The 19,737-nt window shown below is 43.5% G+C and overlaps 1 protein-coding gene across 50 annotated transcripts in view; it reads right to left on the bottom strand.

Annotated features, from left to right (window-relative positions):
* Positions 1-19,737, bottom strand: part of LOC1271065 (cell adhesion molecule Dscam2) — a 59,911-nt gene that overhangs the window by 27,687 nt on the left and 12,487 nt on the right. For 18 of the 50 annotated variants that reach the window (XM_061661362.1, XM_061661352.1, XM_061661363.1 and 15 more), the window contains exons 5-9: positions 17,046-17,195; positions 8,743-8,866; positions 4,351-4,787; positions 3,875-4,282; positions 3,648-3,809 (exon numbers count right to left, since the gene is read on the bottom strand). In XM_061661362.1, coding sequence (XP_061517346.1) covers positions 3,648-3,809; positions 3,875-4,282; positions 4,351-4,787; positions 8,743-8,866; positions 17,046-17,195 — 1,281 coding nt within the window. Of the gene's footprint in view, positions 1-4; positions 293-440; positions 729-900; positions 1,189-1,779; positions 2,068-2,571; positions 2,860-3,647; positions 3,810-3,874; positions 4,283-4,350; positions 4,788-6,186; positions 6,308-8,742; positions 8,867-8,966; positions 9,091-9,436; positions 9,561-10,228; positions 10,353-11,608; positions 11,730-12,254; positions 12,379-12,538; positions 12,660-12,833; positions 12,958-13,079; positions 13,204-13,817; positions 13,942-17,045; positions 17,196-19,737 lie in introns of all 50 variants that reach the window. The other 32 variants (XM_061661369.1, XM_061661371.1, XM_061661393.1 and 29 more) reach the window with 18 other exon arrangements.

The following is a 19,737-nucleotide window of genomic DNA, read 5'->3' as shown; positions in this document are numbered from 1 at the left end:
CTACCGATCACTTTCAACTCCGAACTGTGCTCTACACTTCCAGCCGCATTGCTGGCCCGGCAGGTATAGTTGCCAGCGTGCCGCGAACGAATCGATTCTATGTAGAGCGTGCTCATTTTCTGACCCAGCTTTGAGACAGTAATGCCATCGTTGCTGGATATACGTCTACCGTTAAACATCCAGCCAATATCGATCGGAACATCGCCTTTTGTTACGACACACTGCACCGAAACCGTGCTGGACGAATCGAACGGTTCCTCTCCAAACTCGAACGGCATAATTTGTGGTACGGCTATAGTAATGCAACAGTAGATGATACAACTTGGTAGAATACTGAAATAACAAATCTCTGAAGGACCTCACGACCGAAACCATCAGGGAGCTCTTGAAAAGGGAAAGGAATTAAAGGGACAGCGTGTATCCTAACTCATAATGATTACCAATCACTTTCAGCTCCGATGTATGTTGCGATTCGCCTGCATTATTCCTTGCCACACAGGTGTAGTTACCAGCGTGACGTGATTGAACCGATTCGATGGAAAAAATGCTAATCTTCTGACCACTTTTCATGATATTAATACCATCGTTCGTCGTAACACGATTGCCATTCAAAAGCCACTCGATCATGATCGGTGTGTCACCCTTCGACACAACGCAGTTGATCGAAACCGTGCTGGATGAGTCGAACGGCTCATCTCCAAACTCGAAGGGCATAATTTGAGGTACGGCTGTAGTAATGTATATGACGATTGTAATCATTGATGTAATACCTAATTTCTGGACGACATAACCGAATATCTGAACAAATCTCCAAAGGACCTAACAATCGAAAACCGACGAAGTTTTTGAAGAGGGAAGGGATTTAAAGAAGCCGTATGTGTCGTAACTCTTTAACATTACCAATCACTTTCAGCTCCGATGTGTGTTGAGATTCTCCAGCCTTATTCCTAGCCACGCAGGTGTAATTTCCGGCATGACGCGATTGAACCGATTCAATCGAAAGCATACTAATCTTTTGACCACTCTTCATTATGTTGATCCCATCATTCGTCGTAACCCTATTGCCATTCAAAAGCCACTCGATCATGATCGGAGTGTCACCCTTCGACACAACGCAGTTGATCGAAACCGTGCTGGATGAATCGAATGGCTCATCTCCAAATTCGAAGGGCATAATTTGAGGAACGGCTGTAGAAATTTAAATGACGTTTATAATATTTCATACATGAAATACCGAAATAAAATCTCTGGATGACATTACCGAATATCGGAACAAATCTCTGGAGGACCTAACGATTGAAAACCGAGGAAGTTCTTGAAGAAGGAAGGGATTTAAAACTGCCGCATGTATCCTAACTCTTAAACATTACCAATCACTTTCAGCTCCGATGTATGTTGCGATTCGCCCGCATTATTCCTTGCTACGCATGTGTAATTTCCGGCATGACGTGATTGAACCGATTCAATTGAAAGAATACTAATCTTTTGACCACTCTTCATAATATTGATCCCATCGTTCGTCGTTACTCGATTACCATTGAACAACCACTCGATCATGATCGGAGTGTCACCTTTAGACACGACACACTGAATCGAAACCGTGTTCATCATGTCGACCGGTTCATCCCCAAAATCGAACGGAAACACCGACGGTCCAACTTGAAAAGGTAGAGCAGAGTACTCGTTTTAGTTCCGGGATGTTGGTTTAGGATCTCTACAGGGATATCAAAATCTAATGCTGGAATGCTTAATCAGATGTGTTGCTGAATGCGTATTAACCATTCACTTGCAGCAGTGCCGTCTGTTGCACCTGCCCAGCACGATTCTGAGCCACACAGGTGTAGTTGCCACTGTGCTGATCGCGCACCGCCTCGATCGTCAGCACGCTCATCCGCTGGTTCGTTCGGCTCACGGTAATGCCGTCTTCGGACGCGATGCGCCTGCCATTAAACCGCCAGAAGATGTCGATCGGGAAGTCACCCTTATTCACCGTGCACGATGACGTGACCATATCGTTCAGGAAGATGATGTCGCTGCCGAACTCGACCGGTAGCATGTGGGGAAGAACTTCGATGGAGGGGGATATTGGGGATGTTTTGTTAGTTGCTGATTTCATGGAACCAATAAACAAAGAAGCAGAAGCAGCAAGAAAAGAACACAGCTCAAACCATTCACAAACAGTGACGCAGTGTGAACAGCCAATCCGGCAGGGTTTTCCGCAATACAGCTGTAGTTGCCGCTGTGACGATCGCGAACCGATTCAATCGTTAGGAAGCTGGTGCGCTGCGTTTGGCGTGAGATCAACACCCCATTGTTGGTGGTCAGATGGTTGCCGTTGAACTGCCAACGAATATCAACCGGCGAGTCGCCCTTGCTAACCGTGCATGAAACGGACACCGTGTCGAGGGAGAAAATTTCCTCACTACCAAAATCGAACGGAACAATCTGGGGAAGAACTGCCAACGAAAAACACTTTCGCTCAGTGGACGGGTGACGCGGGAGAAGTTTTGGGTTGAAATCGAAAGCGAGCGCAAAAAGCTTGCAAAAATCTACGCAGATGCAAACACACACCGTTCACCAACAGTGGCGTTACATGCTCCATGCTGCCAGCGTGGTTCATCGCGATGCAGCTGTAGTTTCCACTGTGCCGATCCCGAACCGATTCGATGCTGAGCGTGCTGAGCCGCGGGCTCGGCCGACTGATCAGGATGCCATCGTTCGAGTAAATTTTGTGCCCGTTTAGCAGCCAGACGATATCGATCGGTAGATCGCCCTTGTTCACGGTGCAGGTCGCCGACACCATGTCCATCGCGAACACTGCATCTTCGCCGAAAACGAACGGAACGATCTGCGGAGAAACTGCGCAAAATGTCCTCGAAGTTGTTTTTAAACCTATCTGTCTAATGCAATGGTGGAATTAATCTGTACCTCCACAAACGCAAAGAAAACATCAATCGTGGCGAGGTGAATAATGGAAGCAGTAAAACAGCAGGAAAATAGAATTAAACTAGCGACATTCACCGTTCACAAAGAGAACTGCCGTGTACTCTACCAGCCCTGCTTGATTCTTTGCATGGCAAGTGTAATTTCCACTGTGTCGATCGCGCACCGAGTCTATGCTAAGCATGCTAATACGCGTGCTCGTCCGACTGATCAGCACACCATCGTTGGTGTACAATGTTCTCGCCTTTCCTGGACTTGGAAACGTTGGCGTGAACTCCCAAGCAATGTCGATCGGCATATCGCCCTTGTTTACGGTGCACATGGTAGACACCATGTCAAACTGGTTAATTTGGTCCTCACCGAACCCGAATGGGACTATTTGCGGTAGAACTGTGTGCGATCATATGAACAAGAGGAAGTTATTTCACGCATTTTACCTTTCATTTCCAACAAATACGAACAATATTAGTTACTCGTAACGAAACACATTCAACACTGTGAAACACGCTAGTAACCATCTTCAGTGTACACTCAACATTTAGTACCCTGTTATTTACACGTATATAAATATTGCGGGCACGGTAGCGACAGCAACCAGTAATGCCGATTGTAATAAAATTACAACCAAGCGACATTTCACTGTCACTACCATATCTCTGCACAACATGTATCAATCTCATGTCATATTGGAACATTAAACTTACCCATTACTTGCACTTCCAGTGTACCGCGTGCCGTGTAGCCTTCCGAGTTCTTCGCGACACAGGTGTATGTGGCTTGGTCCGAGTTTCGTTCGACATTTTCGATGATGAGTGTTCCGTTCGGGAATACCTTCTGCTTGCGGTTGATCGGCAGCTGTCGGTTGTCTATAAATCAAACGAAAACTCATTAAAATATGTCTACAAAGCTTAAATTTCATTTATTAACCTACCTCGTTCCCATACGATGGATTCAATTGGATAACCGGCTACCGGGCAGGTGACAATCAGCGTTTCGCCCGCAACGATCGCCTTCTTTTCCATCGTTCGCACGTACGGCAGACCGTACACGTTCAGCTTGGCGGAATGTTCAGCCACACCGACCTTGCTGCTTGCCATACACTTGTACAGGCCACCGTCGTTCGAGTGGATCGAGGTAATGTTCAGATGCGACACAACGTCTCCATTCACCGTCACGTACTGTCCGACTTGGTAGCGTTCGCTGTTGGTGATCTTCTTTCCATCCAGCTCCCAGCTGATTTCGGGCGTTGGGTTACCGCCGGCAACACACTTCAGAAACACAGACGGTCCTGGGTGACGCGTTTCCTCCGGGAATGCCTCACGAATGATCGGTGGGTCAACTAGAAAAGAAAAATGGATATTATGAAACATCGAAATATCGTAAGAATTCCCTGTCCATGCTACTTACAGCGTCCACCCAGCTTGAGTTCGGCGCTAGCCTGTGCACTTTCCTGATCGTTGCGAATGAAACACTGGTACATGCCCTTATCCTCCTTCTTGACGGACTCGATGCGCAGGACCGCATCGCTGTGGCCGAGCGACTTGCCATCCTTCATCCACGACACGGTTTTGATCGGGTTGCCCGAGAACTTGCACGTAAACACGGCCGGTCGGCCAAAGTCTACCGTTTGCGTGCGTGGTTCAATCTTTGCTGCCAGCGGTGCCGTCACGGTCAGGACGGTTTCCACACTTTCGCCACCGACGGAATTGTTCACCACGCACAGGTACTTGCCCGAGTCGTCCACGACAGCGTCCTTAATGATGAGCGTTCCCGACACCTGCTTGACACGATCGTCCAGCACGACGGCCTTCTTTTGCTGAGTTCCTTCGATGTATTTGTACCATCTGTGGAGCGGGGGAAAATGAGCAGAAAATTGAAAACATATTAGCAAGATGCAATAGTGTAGGTCAGCCTTTTCCATAGTCCAATTAAAAAAAACGGCAAGAAAAACACATAAAATCTATATTTTAATTTATACAAATAGAAAACAAAATTAGGAAAACTTGAAAGCGAAACTAGAAACAAGTAAAACAAAATGAAAATGAACAAAAGTATTCACATTCGATGAATAGCACACAAGAAAACTAAAATAGGAAATATAAGCTCGAATGACTATGGAATATAGCTTGTGATGTTTTTTGGCGTTTTTTATGAACAACATTTTGAATTCTAACGAGGACGATCGTGGCAAAAATCCTCCTTAATTTATACAATTCAGAGAATGAAAGTAAGATCAGAAATAAGTTAGTCCCTTAATGACACCAGGAATTAATCTAAGTGTAATGTTGATCAATTAAAATGCAGGAACACGAACAGTCCATCTAAATTATAATGTTCATAAATTAGAATGGATATTTTTATTGCTTTACAAAGTAAATTGACTTTGTTTCAAAGAAACACAGCTTCGAAAGATCAAACAACAATGGAAAAGTTACATAAGATACTAAGATACTCAATTATCAAGAAATGGAATCTACTTCAACGTTTCGTTGAATGGTTATTGTTCTGATCTTACTTTCATTACTCCATACTTACCAATAAATCTGCATTTCTGTACATTTAATTAACTAGTTTCCCATTCGAGGATGACTTTTATGACCAAATACGCTCTAGAAATCCCAATTATTTAGTACACAAAATAGTGCAAAAACAATGAACAGTTTCTTATCCATTGGTTGTAATAACGTGTTGCTCATGTCAAACATGGCCCTTGTACTCTTCTGCTTACCTAAAGCTAGGCATTGGGAATGATTGGCCCAGGCAGAGGATGGCAAAATCTGCACCCGATTTCACCTTCATTTCTTGCAACAGTCCCCCGGATATCTTGGGTGGAACGCTACCAATTGGTTCTGCAGATACGTTTAATACCTTTGAACATTAGTATTAACGTCAAAGTCTCAAAATACAAACAAAAAAATCTTTCTGTTGGGATATATGGTATTGTGACACTGGTACATGCCCTTTTTTCCTTCTAAAAGCCTACCAAAATTACCTAAAATTTGGCGTGGGATACGACTGCCCGAGACAGAGAATAGCAAAATCATTCCCGGCCTTAACAAGCAAATCCTGCAGATGATGTCCAGCAATTTTCGGTGGAACGCTTCCAATAGGCTCTAACAAGTGAGATCATACATACGGACTGTGGTTAATGTCCTGTGATCGCTCAATGGTGAACGCATCCAAAACAAATTGCCTCAAACGCAAGACATAGCTAGGGTACACAACTATACAGATCTTCATTACCTAAACACCGGCACTGGAAAGGACTGTGCAAGGCAAAGCAGTGCAAAAGTTGTATTCATTTCCACGATCATCTCCTGCAGCCGTCCACCGGACACTTTAGGTCCCACACTGCCTACTGGTTCTAGAAATAGCAATATAAACTCATTCAGATTTGGAATCCTTCTTTCTTCCCTGTTATCCAATCAAAACGCATCTGAATGTGGCAGAGTAATGGGTATAGCGATATGGGAAAACAAGTAAAAGCAAACAAGGGTTCCTTCCAGTGCAAAATTAAAGAATTTACAAAATCAGAATCACCGATAAATAAGATCACTCAAACCAAACGATGCGCCAACATCGAAACCCGCAAGGGAGAAAAAGATAAAGCATGATCGAGGTAAACGCAAATATACGCTGATTCTTCTTCTCGCATAAAACTAATCAGCAACAACGTTTTTTTTTTTTGTGCGGTTATGAGGAAAAAAACAGAAACGGAAACAAGACACTGCAACGCAACGCAAATCAAAGCCACTATTTCAGCAATCACCTGAAGGCCGGCGTTGGGTAGGCTTGCCCGAGACAGAGTATTGCAAAATCCTGCGCACTTGTTACACGCATTTCCTGCAGGCGATCGCCGGAAATTTTCGGTGCAACACTGCCGACAGGTTCTGCGGGGAAAGAAAAGAAGAGTGAGAGCGTAAGAAGTGGTTTGGGAGTAAAGTAACATTAACCAAACAACAACAGGTACGAATAGAAAGTATACTAACTGAGAGAAAAAAGGAAGAAAAAAAAACTCATAGTCTTACAGCTATGCTTATCTCAATGGGTATCTCATATGTCTGACATCCCAATATTTCGTTTGATTCAGTTCTTTTTGTAGGTTAGGTACCTTAGAACCGCTCTATTTCATTTCCAATGTCGCCTCGTTTTCCTTCGCTTCTTCAGCTCAAACTGATCGTGATAAGCATTGCTGTTGCTGTGTCTTGTTTTACCGCACTGCTTACCTCATTATTGGAACCGGGAACGCCTGGGCTTGACAGAGCAGCGCAAAGCTGCTGTTGGCCGCTTTGTCGAAAATGCTCCCCTTCGATTCCGACGAGAACGTTGGCGGTTTGGAACCGACGGGTTCTGTCGTACCGGAAAAGCAGGGAAGGTTAAGGTAATAATCAATTCAACAGCCATTATAAGACTTGCAATAGGTTTGATGTTGGCGATCTGTGTTGCGCATTTGGTGTGTTTAATTTTTTGTGTCATTTGAATATAAACTCTATCTCAGATTTTTTAGGGACTTTCAATGGAATGGTTATACAGTACACTAACGCTAACCTAGTAATGGGCACCGGATAAGCCTGCGCCTGGCACAACAGTGCAAAATTTGTATGCCTGTTGCGTCGAAAGATGCTTCCCATCGAATCAGATGAAAACGTCGGAGCCTTGGATCCGATCGGTTCTATAGAGCAATTCCATAAATAAACGTAAATTAAATCATTCCTATCCTAAGTATTGCCTAAATGTAGGAATTTTGATTTTCCAAGACGATTTACCATTTAAAATATTATGAGAGTCTCTATATTCTTATCACCTTGTAACTGGCACCGGATATGCCTGAGCCTGACAAAACAATGCTACTACGGAGTCGCTCGGTTTGACAAACATGCTAATCTTGGAGTCGGTGGAAAATGTCGGTGGCTTAGACCCGATCGGTTCTATCAGAAACAATTAACAGAAGTAAAAAACATATATGACGTATTGTCTAGAAATGAGTCAATTCCGATGCAAACACAATACTGCCTGAACGTGGAACGGTGTACTTTTGTACCCAAATCGATCGAAAATATCGACCTCTCTGTCACATACCTTGTAATAGGAACTGGATATGCTTGAGCTTGACAAAACAGAGCCAGTGTCCTGTTACTTGCCTCCACAAACGAACTGCTACGAGCCGTCGTAGATACAGGGTTTCCCACGATTTATTGGTTGGTTCCCATCAATTTTTGGTGGGTTCCCATGTTTGTTTGGTGCGTTCCCACGATTTTTTGGTCGTTTCCCAGAATTTTTTGGTGCAATTGTATTGATATCCAATCGGAAAATACCAATAAATTATGGGAACGAACCAAAAATATATGGGATACGACCAAAAAATCGTGGGAACGCACCAAAAAATCATGGGAACTGACCAATAAATCGTGGGAAACCCTGTAAGGAGGGCGCTTTCAGTCCAATAGGTTCTGAACGAACGTATGAAAATACATCAAAACTGTAGTGTCTCTTATCTTTACGCCCCAAACTACAAATTGCCCGTTGTGTTGTGGTTAGGTCATCCTCTACCTCTAGGCCTACCTTGTAATTGGCACCGGAAAAGCCTGAGCCTGACAGAACAATGCGAACGTAGTATTGCTCGGATACTTGAACGAACCGCTAAGCAGTGCTGATGCAAAAGATGGTGCCTTCAACCCGATAGGTTCTAAAGTAACGTAAATATGTTGGGAATCAATCTTTGGATCATAACCTTACGTGTCATGATCAAATCTTAAAATCCTGAATGTTGGTTAAGATGTTCCCCAATGTGCGAATTACCTTGTGATCGGTACGGGAAACGCTTGTGCTTGACAGAATAGAGCAATAGTGGAACTGCTTGGCAGCTTGAACGTACTACTAAGCGAGGCGGAAGAAAAGGTTGGAGCTTTCAGTCCAATCGGTTCTGTGGAACAAATTGGTTGGGAAATATCAGTGCCTGACTCAAACGAAAAATTATTCTAAAAACCTCTCCAAACTGCCTGAATATGCTTGGGACGTGTTACCTTGTTACTGGGACTGGAAATGCTTGCGCCTGACAAAGAAGGGCCAAACTAGCACTGCTCGGTTCAACGAAGGAGCTCGTCCTTGAAGCGGATGAAAAGCTGGGAGCCTTCGAACCGATCGGTTCTACATAAAACACAATATTTAAATTTACATTCTAACGGAGAAGATAACCCACCCAAAACAAATTGCCTGACAGAGATGTTGGATGACGGTTTACCTGGTAATAGGAACAGGAAAACCTTGCGCTTGGCACAACAGTGTGATCGTAGAATTGGCCGGCTTTTTGAACGAGCTTGTACCAGAATCGGACGGAAAAGTGGGTGCCTTGGAACCGATCGGTTCTTTAAGAAAGGAACAAAAAATGGAACGGAAAATGGGTTTTGGCCAAGAAAAAACCACGGCACTCTGGCCCAAGAATCGTAACAAACTGCCTGAGATGCGTGTAGGAATGGGGAAAGCATAGGTTTACCTTGTGATCGGAACAGGATAAGCCTGTGCCTGACAAAACAGTGCAACACTTGTATTGCTCGGCTTCATAAAGGTGAACGTTTTAGAATCGAACGAAAACGTCGGTGCCTTCGAACCGATCGGTTCTATGAGAGAATAAGATAATAAAGCACAAGATAATTGAAATTTTTGATAGTTCTTCGGTCCACAAAACAAAACTGCCCGAATGAGAGAAGGGAACGGTGGATTATGGATTACCTGGTCACCGGTACTGGGTACGCTTGGGCCTGACAAAACAGTGCAATGTTCGAGTTGCTCGGCTTAACGAAGTACAGTTTCTTGTAGTCAAAGCTGAACGTGGGAGGCTTTGAGCCGATCGGTTCTGCAAAACAGTTACAACCCAACTGTAATGATCTCTTCTACCACAATGATCGCTTTGATCACAATAATCTAGACAAGCTTAAAAATGATCTCTTCTACCACCGCGTGAAACTACATTCATGACCTTCATGTTTGGGATAAGGTAGACCTTTTAACAACGATTTCCGTTATATCTTTGACATACCTACTAATCGGTACGGGGAATGCCTGGGCTTGACAGAACAACGCCAAGCTCGTGTTGCTAGGTTTGTTGTACGTAATGCTACGCGCATCAGATGGAAATGTTGGCGCTTTTGAACCGATTGGCTCTGCAAAAAATTCGTAAAGACTTATTCGTAACCTACTCGACCTCTTTCGGACCTCAATTCCTGAATATTGGAGAATGTTGGCTACCCTGAGTTGTACAATTCCGTTCCTGCATTCCCAAACCTACCTAGTGATGGGAACTGGAAAAGCCTGCGCCTGACAGAACAGAGCCAAACTATGATCGCTCATTTTTGTGTACGATCGACTGTTTTCGTCCGAAGCAAATGTAGGTGCCTTCGATCCAATCGGTTCTAGAATGTGTGGTGCGTACATTTAAGAGAGAAAAAGTGTTTAAGATTTACCGATACACTGGGACGGGAAATGCCTGAGCGTTGCAGAGTAAGGTTAGACGCTCCCCAGCTTCAACGCGCGACACGAACAGTGCCGCATCGTTACTAAATGAAGGTGCCTTAAATCCGATGGGCTCTGTTTTTTTCGTGGTTGACAACAAAAACGATCAAGTTAAGCAGATCAACAGATAATGCAAATTATCTTGCCATCCAGATAAAGATCAGGGTACCCTTTTACACACTACTATCACTGAGTAATTACCTATAAACAGGCACCGGAAATGCTTGGGCATTGCAGAGCAGCGTAATGCGCGTCCCAATCTCCCACGATAGTGCAAACTGTGACGCATCGTTGTTGAAACTCGGAGGCTTAAATCCCACCGGTTCTGATGGATAGTTACAAACAAAACCAAGTTTTTAACAAAACCAATAACTACAAAATGCCGTCAACTGTGAAAGGTACCCTTTGCCTACCTAAACACTGGTACAGGATATGCCTGTGCTTGGCACAGCAGCGCAACAGTTTGATTTAGCAAGCTATCCACGTAGTTCATCGAATGCGTAGCAAACGAAGGTCCTTTACTGCCAATCGGTTCTAGTGGGCGAGTATTGGGAAATGATATGATAACGATAAACAAAAAGAAACAAACTGTGCCAATTGGTGTCTGTTGGAGTAGGGTTGCACTGCTGCTATCTGCACTTACTTGAAGATCGGTACCGGATATGCTTGCGCTTGACATAGTAAGCCAACACTGTAATTTACTCGGACATCCAAATAGGTCATAATGTTCGATCCAAACGAAGGAGCCTTACTACCAATTGGTTCTAGATTGGAATATGAACAACGTACACACGATCATTGGGATTGTTAATGTACCGATGGACCATATCTTGCCTTGATGTATTGGGATAAGGGTCCTAACCTCGCCTTAAATTATTCTCAAAATGAGGCTTTATGGCCCAGTTAAACTAACACTATAGCCTTCAAAAAGTCATCGAAGAGCTAAATTGATTTCTCAAGAAAGAGGAAAAGTAAACTTACTTGAAAATAGGGACTGGAAAAGCTTGTGCCTGACAGAGCAGTGCTACCGTTCCGTTCACTGAGTTTCTAACAAATGCCATAGCATCAGTCGAGAAGGAAGGTGATTTGCTTCCAATCGGTTCTATGAAATATTCGTCAAAATTGAATAATCAACACAAGGCACTATGCTGCCTACCTGAACACTGGTGTAGGGTAACCCTGGGCCTGACAGAGCAGCGCAACACTGCTGTTCATCTGCGTCATCATGATCGTGATCACGGAGCTCGAAAACGAAGGAGCCTTACTCCCAATAGGTTCTACAACGAATAGACAAATGTGGGCCCAGCTCTTAAAACTATGGCATCTACAACCGACCCAACCCAAAAAAAAAAACAAAATACCTGAACACGGGAACTGGGAATGCCTGTGCCTGACAGAGCAGTGCCATCGTGGCGTTAGAAGCAGCCCTTACAACTGCGATCGCTTCTGAAGACAATGAGGGGGCCTTGCTGCCGATCGGTTCTGTATTGGGATTGATTGAACGAAGATAACAACCCCCATCAATCACACACCGACCTCTGCCTTCTTGTAAACCCCCCGAAACAAACACAGTTCCTAAATGTTGGAATAGAATAAGCCCCAAGTCACGCGCTCTAACTACCTGAACACCGGAACTGGAAAGGCTTGTGCTTGGCAGGTCAGTGCAATGCTCGTATTTCTGGCTGCTTTCACCGCAACCGTAACGGCATCGTTGGAGAACGAGGGCGATTTACTGCCGATCGGTTCTAAGAAGTGGGAATTACGGGTTTAGATAGACTTTTAGTGCTAAATAACAAGCTAACCTGAATGAAGCAACCGGGTACGCCTGAGCGGGACAGAAAAACACTACACTGCTGTTCATACGACGCTCCATCCAGATCTTTTTACTATCGGAGGAAAGTACCGGAGGCTTTGCACCGATCGGTTCTAGAAATTGAGAACAGCCATATCGACAACTTCGTCTAAAGCATTTTTCTTTTGAAGTTCAAATAAAATATTTGATGCTCAAAATCAAAACAAATTGAACGACTATTGATCGATATTAGGTAAACCCACTGTTTCTCAAAAGCTCATCCTACTATCTCACCTAAAATTGGGTGCTGGAAAGCCTTGCGCCAGACACAGTAGTGCAAGATCACTGTTGGGATCGGCAAAAATTGGTTTCTGTGTCAGGGAAGGCGTTTTAGGTGCGGTACTGGAGACCGGTTCTGAAAGTGTTCAATAAAAAAGAACTTCTATGATGTATCCTATTCGGCACAGAAGCCTACCATAAAGTCTCCTATTCTCCACAAGTTGTAAGAATGTTGGTATATGAGACCCTATCATCCTAAAAGTCCCAAAAGAATCCATCTCTCCAGAAAACTGAAATCTATCCACATTACCTAAACACCGGCACCGGAAACGATTGAGCAGGGCAGAGCATTGTTACGTTAGCGTCTCGTTGTACGAGCAGCTTACGACTCTCATCTCCGGATGTTAGCCGAGGTGCAACGCTTCCAACAGGTTCTGCAGAATATCCCCAGAAGAGACAGTGATTGGTGTAATTTGTAATTACATCAACTATTTTACGACATTCTTTCTCTAAATGTTGGGATATTGGTGTACAAAGCTAAAAGATTCGGGCTTACCGAAAGGCAGGAACCGGAAATGATTGTGCCGGGCAGAGCAGTGTGGCGTTGGCGGTGACCCGTTCCACCTGCACTCGCATCGCATCGCCGGACGTAAGCCGTGGTGCAACGCTGCCAATAGGTTCTGGAGTAGGAGGAGGAGGAAGACAGTGAGAAGTGATGCACCAACATCCGGGAATAAAGACAACAACAAAACAGAGTGCTCTTGCCAATTAATTACGCAAAAAAAACAATGTCTCTCTATACATCAACGTCTGTACATGTTTCTGACCTCATCTGATCTTTCAAGAGTAATGCCAATTACGTCACAACATCCCACAGTACATGAAACCCTTGAAACCCTTTGGTAAACAATTCACCAACGGACGGGTGAACATTGACACTCGATGTGGCAGCTCACCTAAAGGCAGGCACCGGAAAGGACTGTGCCGGGCAGAGCAGTGTTACATTGTGCGCCTCTCGGATGTCCACGTTGCGGCTCTTGTCACCGGACGTAAGACGTGGCGCAACGCTTGCCAGTGGCTCTGCAGTAGGTGTGCAAAAACAGAGAAGTTGGAATTAATATCAATGTTTTCCCTGGCGCTACTATGCGCAAAACTGTTTGACATTTGTTCTAGCTTGTTCCGACTTTTCGATTGCCGTGCTGAGAATTGGGATGCGCAACCGTGGCCGCTAACTCACTCACGCACACGCCAATGGACCGACCGTTAAAGGTTGAAGGAACTAAAGACACGTTACCTAAACACTGCTATCGGGTAGCCCTGCGCTGAGCAAAGCAGGGCGATCGTATTACTACGCCTCACTTCGGCCGTCACGATCTTGGACGTGGAGTCTAGCTTGGGAGACACCCTGCCAAGTGGTTCTAGAGTAGAAGTAAAAGGATTTCAATTATTGTGTCAAGCATTTTTCTCTCCCTTTCTGTCTGTTTTAATTGATGTAAACGGGTGCATTTGATGCGTGAGTGTGTGTGTTTGTTTGTGCATACATTCACCTCGTTTTACGCACGCGATTATCTCACCCGCAGCGCAGCATTGGCCGGATGAGATGTGGTGGATTGTTAGTTGATTTGATTAATTGTGAGGCACAACTGGAAGCACCAAGGCTAGTGCAAAACCGTACCAGGTGGGGGAGGGGGGAGATTGTTTGTGGCAGTATAAGAGGGGGCAGGGTATCGCTCTTTTTTTCTTCCTATACTGTGATGAGAAGCACTCCAACAAGCACGCGTGTGACACACCATGCACCGTGGTCCAGTGTGTTCTTCATAACTGTGTACGATTGTTAGTAGCACAAATTGTCAGCAATGTTGAACCGTGTTTCCGTTTTTTCCAACTCATTTTTTATGGGCAACACTTACACCAACATGGTTAAAACACGAGCGATCTGATTTGAGACACCTATTTCTTGCAACCATTTTTGCTAAACTGATTTTGTAATTCTTCTGCGTCAAACAGGCGCCAGTAGGTGCCCGGACATTCAATTTTTCTACACGCAACACAGGGTACCCTATCCCAACATTCAGGCAATTTGTTTTGATTTGGAATTATGATTAGTGGTGGCAGCAAAATAAGTGTGAGATTGCATTTCTTTCTGTTTATTTTGCTGCCGGTGATCATCAGCGTCATAAAAATAAGATAAAACTCGCATCACTTTCAACGCAGCACACAAACGTACATTCAGCTTTCGATTAGTGTCATTTAGAGTCGCTTGTAATGGTAACTAAGATAATTGGAAAGGCTTATAGAAATATAAGCAATTTAAGAAAATACTTTGTAACCTACCAAATTAATTGATGATAACATTAATTTAATGCAGTCTCATTATCTAATCTAATGAAACGACAGAATGTAACGCTAAATTACACTTTAAACTTTTTACAGTGCCTACAATACTGACATAATACTTCTTTTTCCTACATCTTTTAGTAAAACAACCTAATATACAATTCTTCCTAGATTATTTAAAAACTTTTACGAATCAAATCTTCAAATATATCTCGTGTTGGTTATTACATGCTTGAAACTAATGGGACTAGAACGACGTCCGACGATGTAGGAGTCTAGTCACGTATCAAATAGACTAATGTCTCTCAGCGCAGATGAAACGTTAATAACGAACAAATACTACATCTAGTTCTCACTCAGATCACATTTATCTACATGAAAAAGCTAAACTATTCCTCAAGCACGCAGTGACTTCATCGCTTTAATAATGGATATCTTACTTTACATTTCTCTACTCGAGCAAATTCCAACAGGTGGCCTTCGTGAGATACTACACCCTACCAACGCAAATGATTTTAATGGAAAGCTGAACATGTAGTGATCGTTGAACGAGCGACAATTCCACGAAACGGAATAACGGAAGCAATTGCTCCATCACTCATGTGCTTGCTTTCATGTAGCTTGTACTAGCGAAACGATTATTCACCCAGCACACAAAAAACACGCGAACCATAATATAACACAAATGTAACCGAGCACACTCACGAGGAGCATGGGACGCAATATTAGTTGTGACATGATTTAGTAACACAGCATGAATGGTGGTGCAATACACGCACAGAGTTAAATCTTTACGATTTTAGAACAAAACAGAAATAAAATCAAGCAGCTCGATAAAGCTCCAGATTCGATGGAATTGAGGTTTTATTATTTTTATGACGGATGACGGAATTAGCGCAAGTGATTGGAAGCATGATGTATAATAATCGGTAGGCGCGCGCGCATGATCGAGTGGAGGGCAAAATGGGCAGGAGTAAGACCAACATCACACACACGGGAAATTTGGAATGCGAACCGCGACCGGATTAGTGTGATGGGTGAAGACGAACGCGGATCACGGATTCCAAACACTTACGATACGCTTCGGCAATCACTTCGGCATTACAATCACACATAGACACGTATAGGCTGATTCAGAAAATAATGTAAAGCATCTCGTTTGAAAAATTAAGTACAATATTGAATTCAATATGATTACAACTCTGCTTCTGCTGCTAACTATCACCCAAATTACTTCAATTAATTACAATTTATGCTCAAAAGATCACCACAACATCACGTGTTAATGTTTAATCACTCATTAAAATACATTCGGCTACTCAAGGTATCTCCATTACCGCGTATCCTATGTGATTCTAATTTAAGTATCGTAACAACCCATCATCTCGACGATCATCCACCGGATAATCAGCTCACTTTCATTCCGATTACGTGAGTAAACTTCGAAAACCCCTTCCACATGCGCATCAAACCGTATCGTGTCGAAATGAAGTGTAAAAGTGGTGCAGCAGAGTTAACTGTGTCCAGTGCTCCGGCAGACTTCTGTCTCGGAGATATCGCATATCGATCGTGGGATTATATTACACGTACGCGAAGCAGATGATGCGGTGCCACAAGTGCGGTGTACAATAATAATGATTCTGGGGGTGGTGGTATTTAATTTAGCTCTAAAAGAGGCAATCTTCGGCGATCATACAGCCCCCCATACAGAGTGAGTGATAAAAATGCATACCAATGATGGTGAGAGCGCTCGGGAAGGGTGTACTAATGTGATGAAGCTGTGTTTAATATAGGCGCGCGCGCGGATCCATTTACGCGGACCAGGAACAAACGAAACGAAAAAGCGTTAATAGCGGGGCGAGAATGCTTTACATTATATTTCAAGTGATCGACCAGCGTCTCCCAGCGGACAGCAGCCGGCAAAGGCATCTCAAACAGACGTCACACAACGCGTCTTAATATTTGAGCGATTTCGTGCTCTGAATTCAAAATTACAAGAAAAGAACCAAAATCGGAACATCCTGCTCCAAACTCCACCGAACTTCTTTGCCGACTACTGACCGTCGATTGTGGCTACAAATGAGTCTATATGTGTGTGACGATGACCGAAGTGATGCTGAGAGGTGCGCGGACCAGGCGCATTATTAATGCGTGTCGTGGCCGAGCGATCCTGCCTTCAAATTACCTGTGATGACCAGTCGTCCCTTGGTGGCGGATAGGCGCGTTTCACCGGTCAGCCGATGCTTGGTGCGGCACTGGTAGCTCTTGTAGCCGTCTTCGGGTCCCACTTCGCGGATGTGCAGCTCACCGGAGGGTAGCACCATGTATTTACCGTCTACACAAGGCGGCAACACGATCGCAGACATTTGGGTAGTTGATGATGACGGGGAAGATAAGAGAAGAAATTTGTTAGAAACTATACGCGCTAGCAAAGAAGTAGGGTGTAACCCACAAACATGCATATCTTAGGTTCACACTCCAACATTCAAGCGGGATACCATTACTGGTCGGTGTCATACTGCGCGAGCTGGGGTCTGATGAAAAGCGAGCGTTTAGACATTTAAGTCCGTTTTGTAGCGATATTTATCTAGCTCTAGGCCTGCCCCCTTTCTACAACATCCAGGGCATCTTCAGATTTCGGTTTCCAAGAAAACTAACCTGTAGGGCCAACAAACTTGCCACGAAACCGAGAGGCAAGTTCCTGTCACCGGGCTCGTTAGCCCGGTGTTCTAATAAAGATAAGATGGCGTGGGGAAGATAATTTATGCTACAAAACGAGAGCTACCGCCTTCCAGCACACCTCCTACTCCGTGTTAAAGGCATGAACCAGCATTGCGTGATGACTGTTCACACCCACCAACACACGATTGAAGGGTTGTGCTGCTATGCGGGTGGAACTGTTGCATCTCCATGTTGAGTCTGCCGGCATGATGACACCGACCAGTAGAGCGGCCGCCGCCATGTTGCTGTGGAATCTACTTGCCTACCCCGAACCATTCTTTTCGTCACAACGATCGCGAGCACGTAGGGCAAATCGTGTGCCAGAGAGTCTTTTCCGTCTCAGGCGTTTCCGCATTTCCGAAAACAAAGACTCAAAGAAAAAATAATTACAGACGACACACGCACACACATTACAAAACACGCAACAGAAACGAGGAATGTGCGACAACTCTATTAGTTTGGTGCACGATGCAGGGGTTAACTGCTCGTTTTTAGTATCTAATTCACTTTCGATTGGAAATTAAATTAAATCGGATTAAATAAATCTGTTTTTATATTGCTTCCTTCTATCTTAGATTTAATGATGTTTAAAAAAAGGAAAAGAAACTCATATAGCTATTTAAAATAATCATTAAGAAAAGAAAAACAAATGTAGCTGAAAATCTCCTAATGAACTTCCAATGAAGCCTAATATACAAGACGGACATTTCATTTTCATCATAATAATTTTTAACTTCATCAGAATGATTTTCAACACTTCCACCGGCTGCTGCCATAGTTTTTTTTTCACCGGGATTTGAGTCCGAATCGCATCACTCGTTGACAGTCGAGGTGTTGAAAATCATGCTGAAGAAAGTAAAAATTATTATGGTGAAATTGAAACGTCAGATCGATGTGGAATAACATTTTGCACACGGTGAATAACAATGTTTACATTACAAACTGACGTGAAACCCCCTGTAAGATGGCAGATGCATAAACGCTAACTAAAGCGTAGCTACTAACAGTGAAGTTTATAGTTTAATTTTGCTTATAATATTTCATTGAAAAAGTTGTAAAAATGCTAAAACTACTCTTTTAGAATAATTTGAAAATAATATGATTTATTCTGAATCCCCTTAAAATGTATTTTCGGTCCTAAAATTTATATTTTGAATTAAGCTCATTATGATCATTGATCCTCAATTCATACTGACCGAATCTGGTTTTAATATTATTAAAATTTATTTTATCAATTTGAAATTCAATTACCAATTTCAACACAGGAATATCAACATTATTTGTTGAAGAATGTACTCATAATTATTGGTTGTATTAACAAAAAATCAAACAGTGAACTAATTTCCAAAACAAGCAGTAAAACCCTGCAATTCATCATGCCGCTAAACGTCCGCCGCCGCCCACTATGGAACACTATGTGGTTGGGGGGGGTTGGTCAGGCGATTCGTGTTGATTCAAGCCGCTTAACCGACATAAAACTCTAACATCGCGTGAGTAAACATTAGCATCACATTATGGCTGGAATTTGTCGTAACCATTGCCACCACCACCACCGCAAACGAACCAGCAAAGAGTGCAAAGAGCAATCAAGCATCGTTTGGTGCTTCTTCCGCACCGAAAGAGAGGAGCGTTTTGTTTCTGTTGCGTGCCGTATGTAAATGAGTCGCCGGCTGAGTTCGATCGAATCGAAACGCGGATCGTCTGAGAGGGAAACATCATCGATGAGTTGTTCTTCTTCACTGTCGATGCAGTTCGAACGTTCTTTTTAGAAATTCTTGTAATTATTTTCATCTTTTCGTTTGCTTTTTTACTTTTGTGTTATTTGAATGACAATAGGAATAAGCAATGCATTATTCTTGAAATATCTTTTACTAAGAGGATAAAGGTATGTCAACCCTAGTCTATCATCAATATAATGAATATCTTGTTTTCCGCAAACAAAACATTCTTAATTGATACCATAGCTCTAACTGCATTGTAAATGGAAGAGAACAACCCAATGATTGACTCATAGCTATTTCGATACGAACATTATTTCCGCTTCATGGTGCCACAAAGCCCATGAAATCGTTTCGTAAATTCTCCCGATTGCTGCTCCGCATCGACACACTATTGCCCTACTAACTCCGATGGAAACAAATAGTGCTGCTATTGCT

This window comes from Anopheles gambiae, chromosome 3 (assembly GCF_943734735.2).
Source record: "Anopheles gambiae chromosome 3, idAnoGambNW_F1_1, whole genome shotgun sequence".
In the NCBI taxonomy this organism is placed as follows: domain Eukaryota; kingdom Metazoa; phylum Arthropoda; class Insecta; order Diptera; family Culicidae; genus Anopheles; species Anopheles gambiae.
The sequence above is the reverse complement of the archived record's forward strand: the minus strand, read 5'-3'. Positions and strand labels throughout refer to the sequence as shown.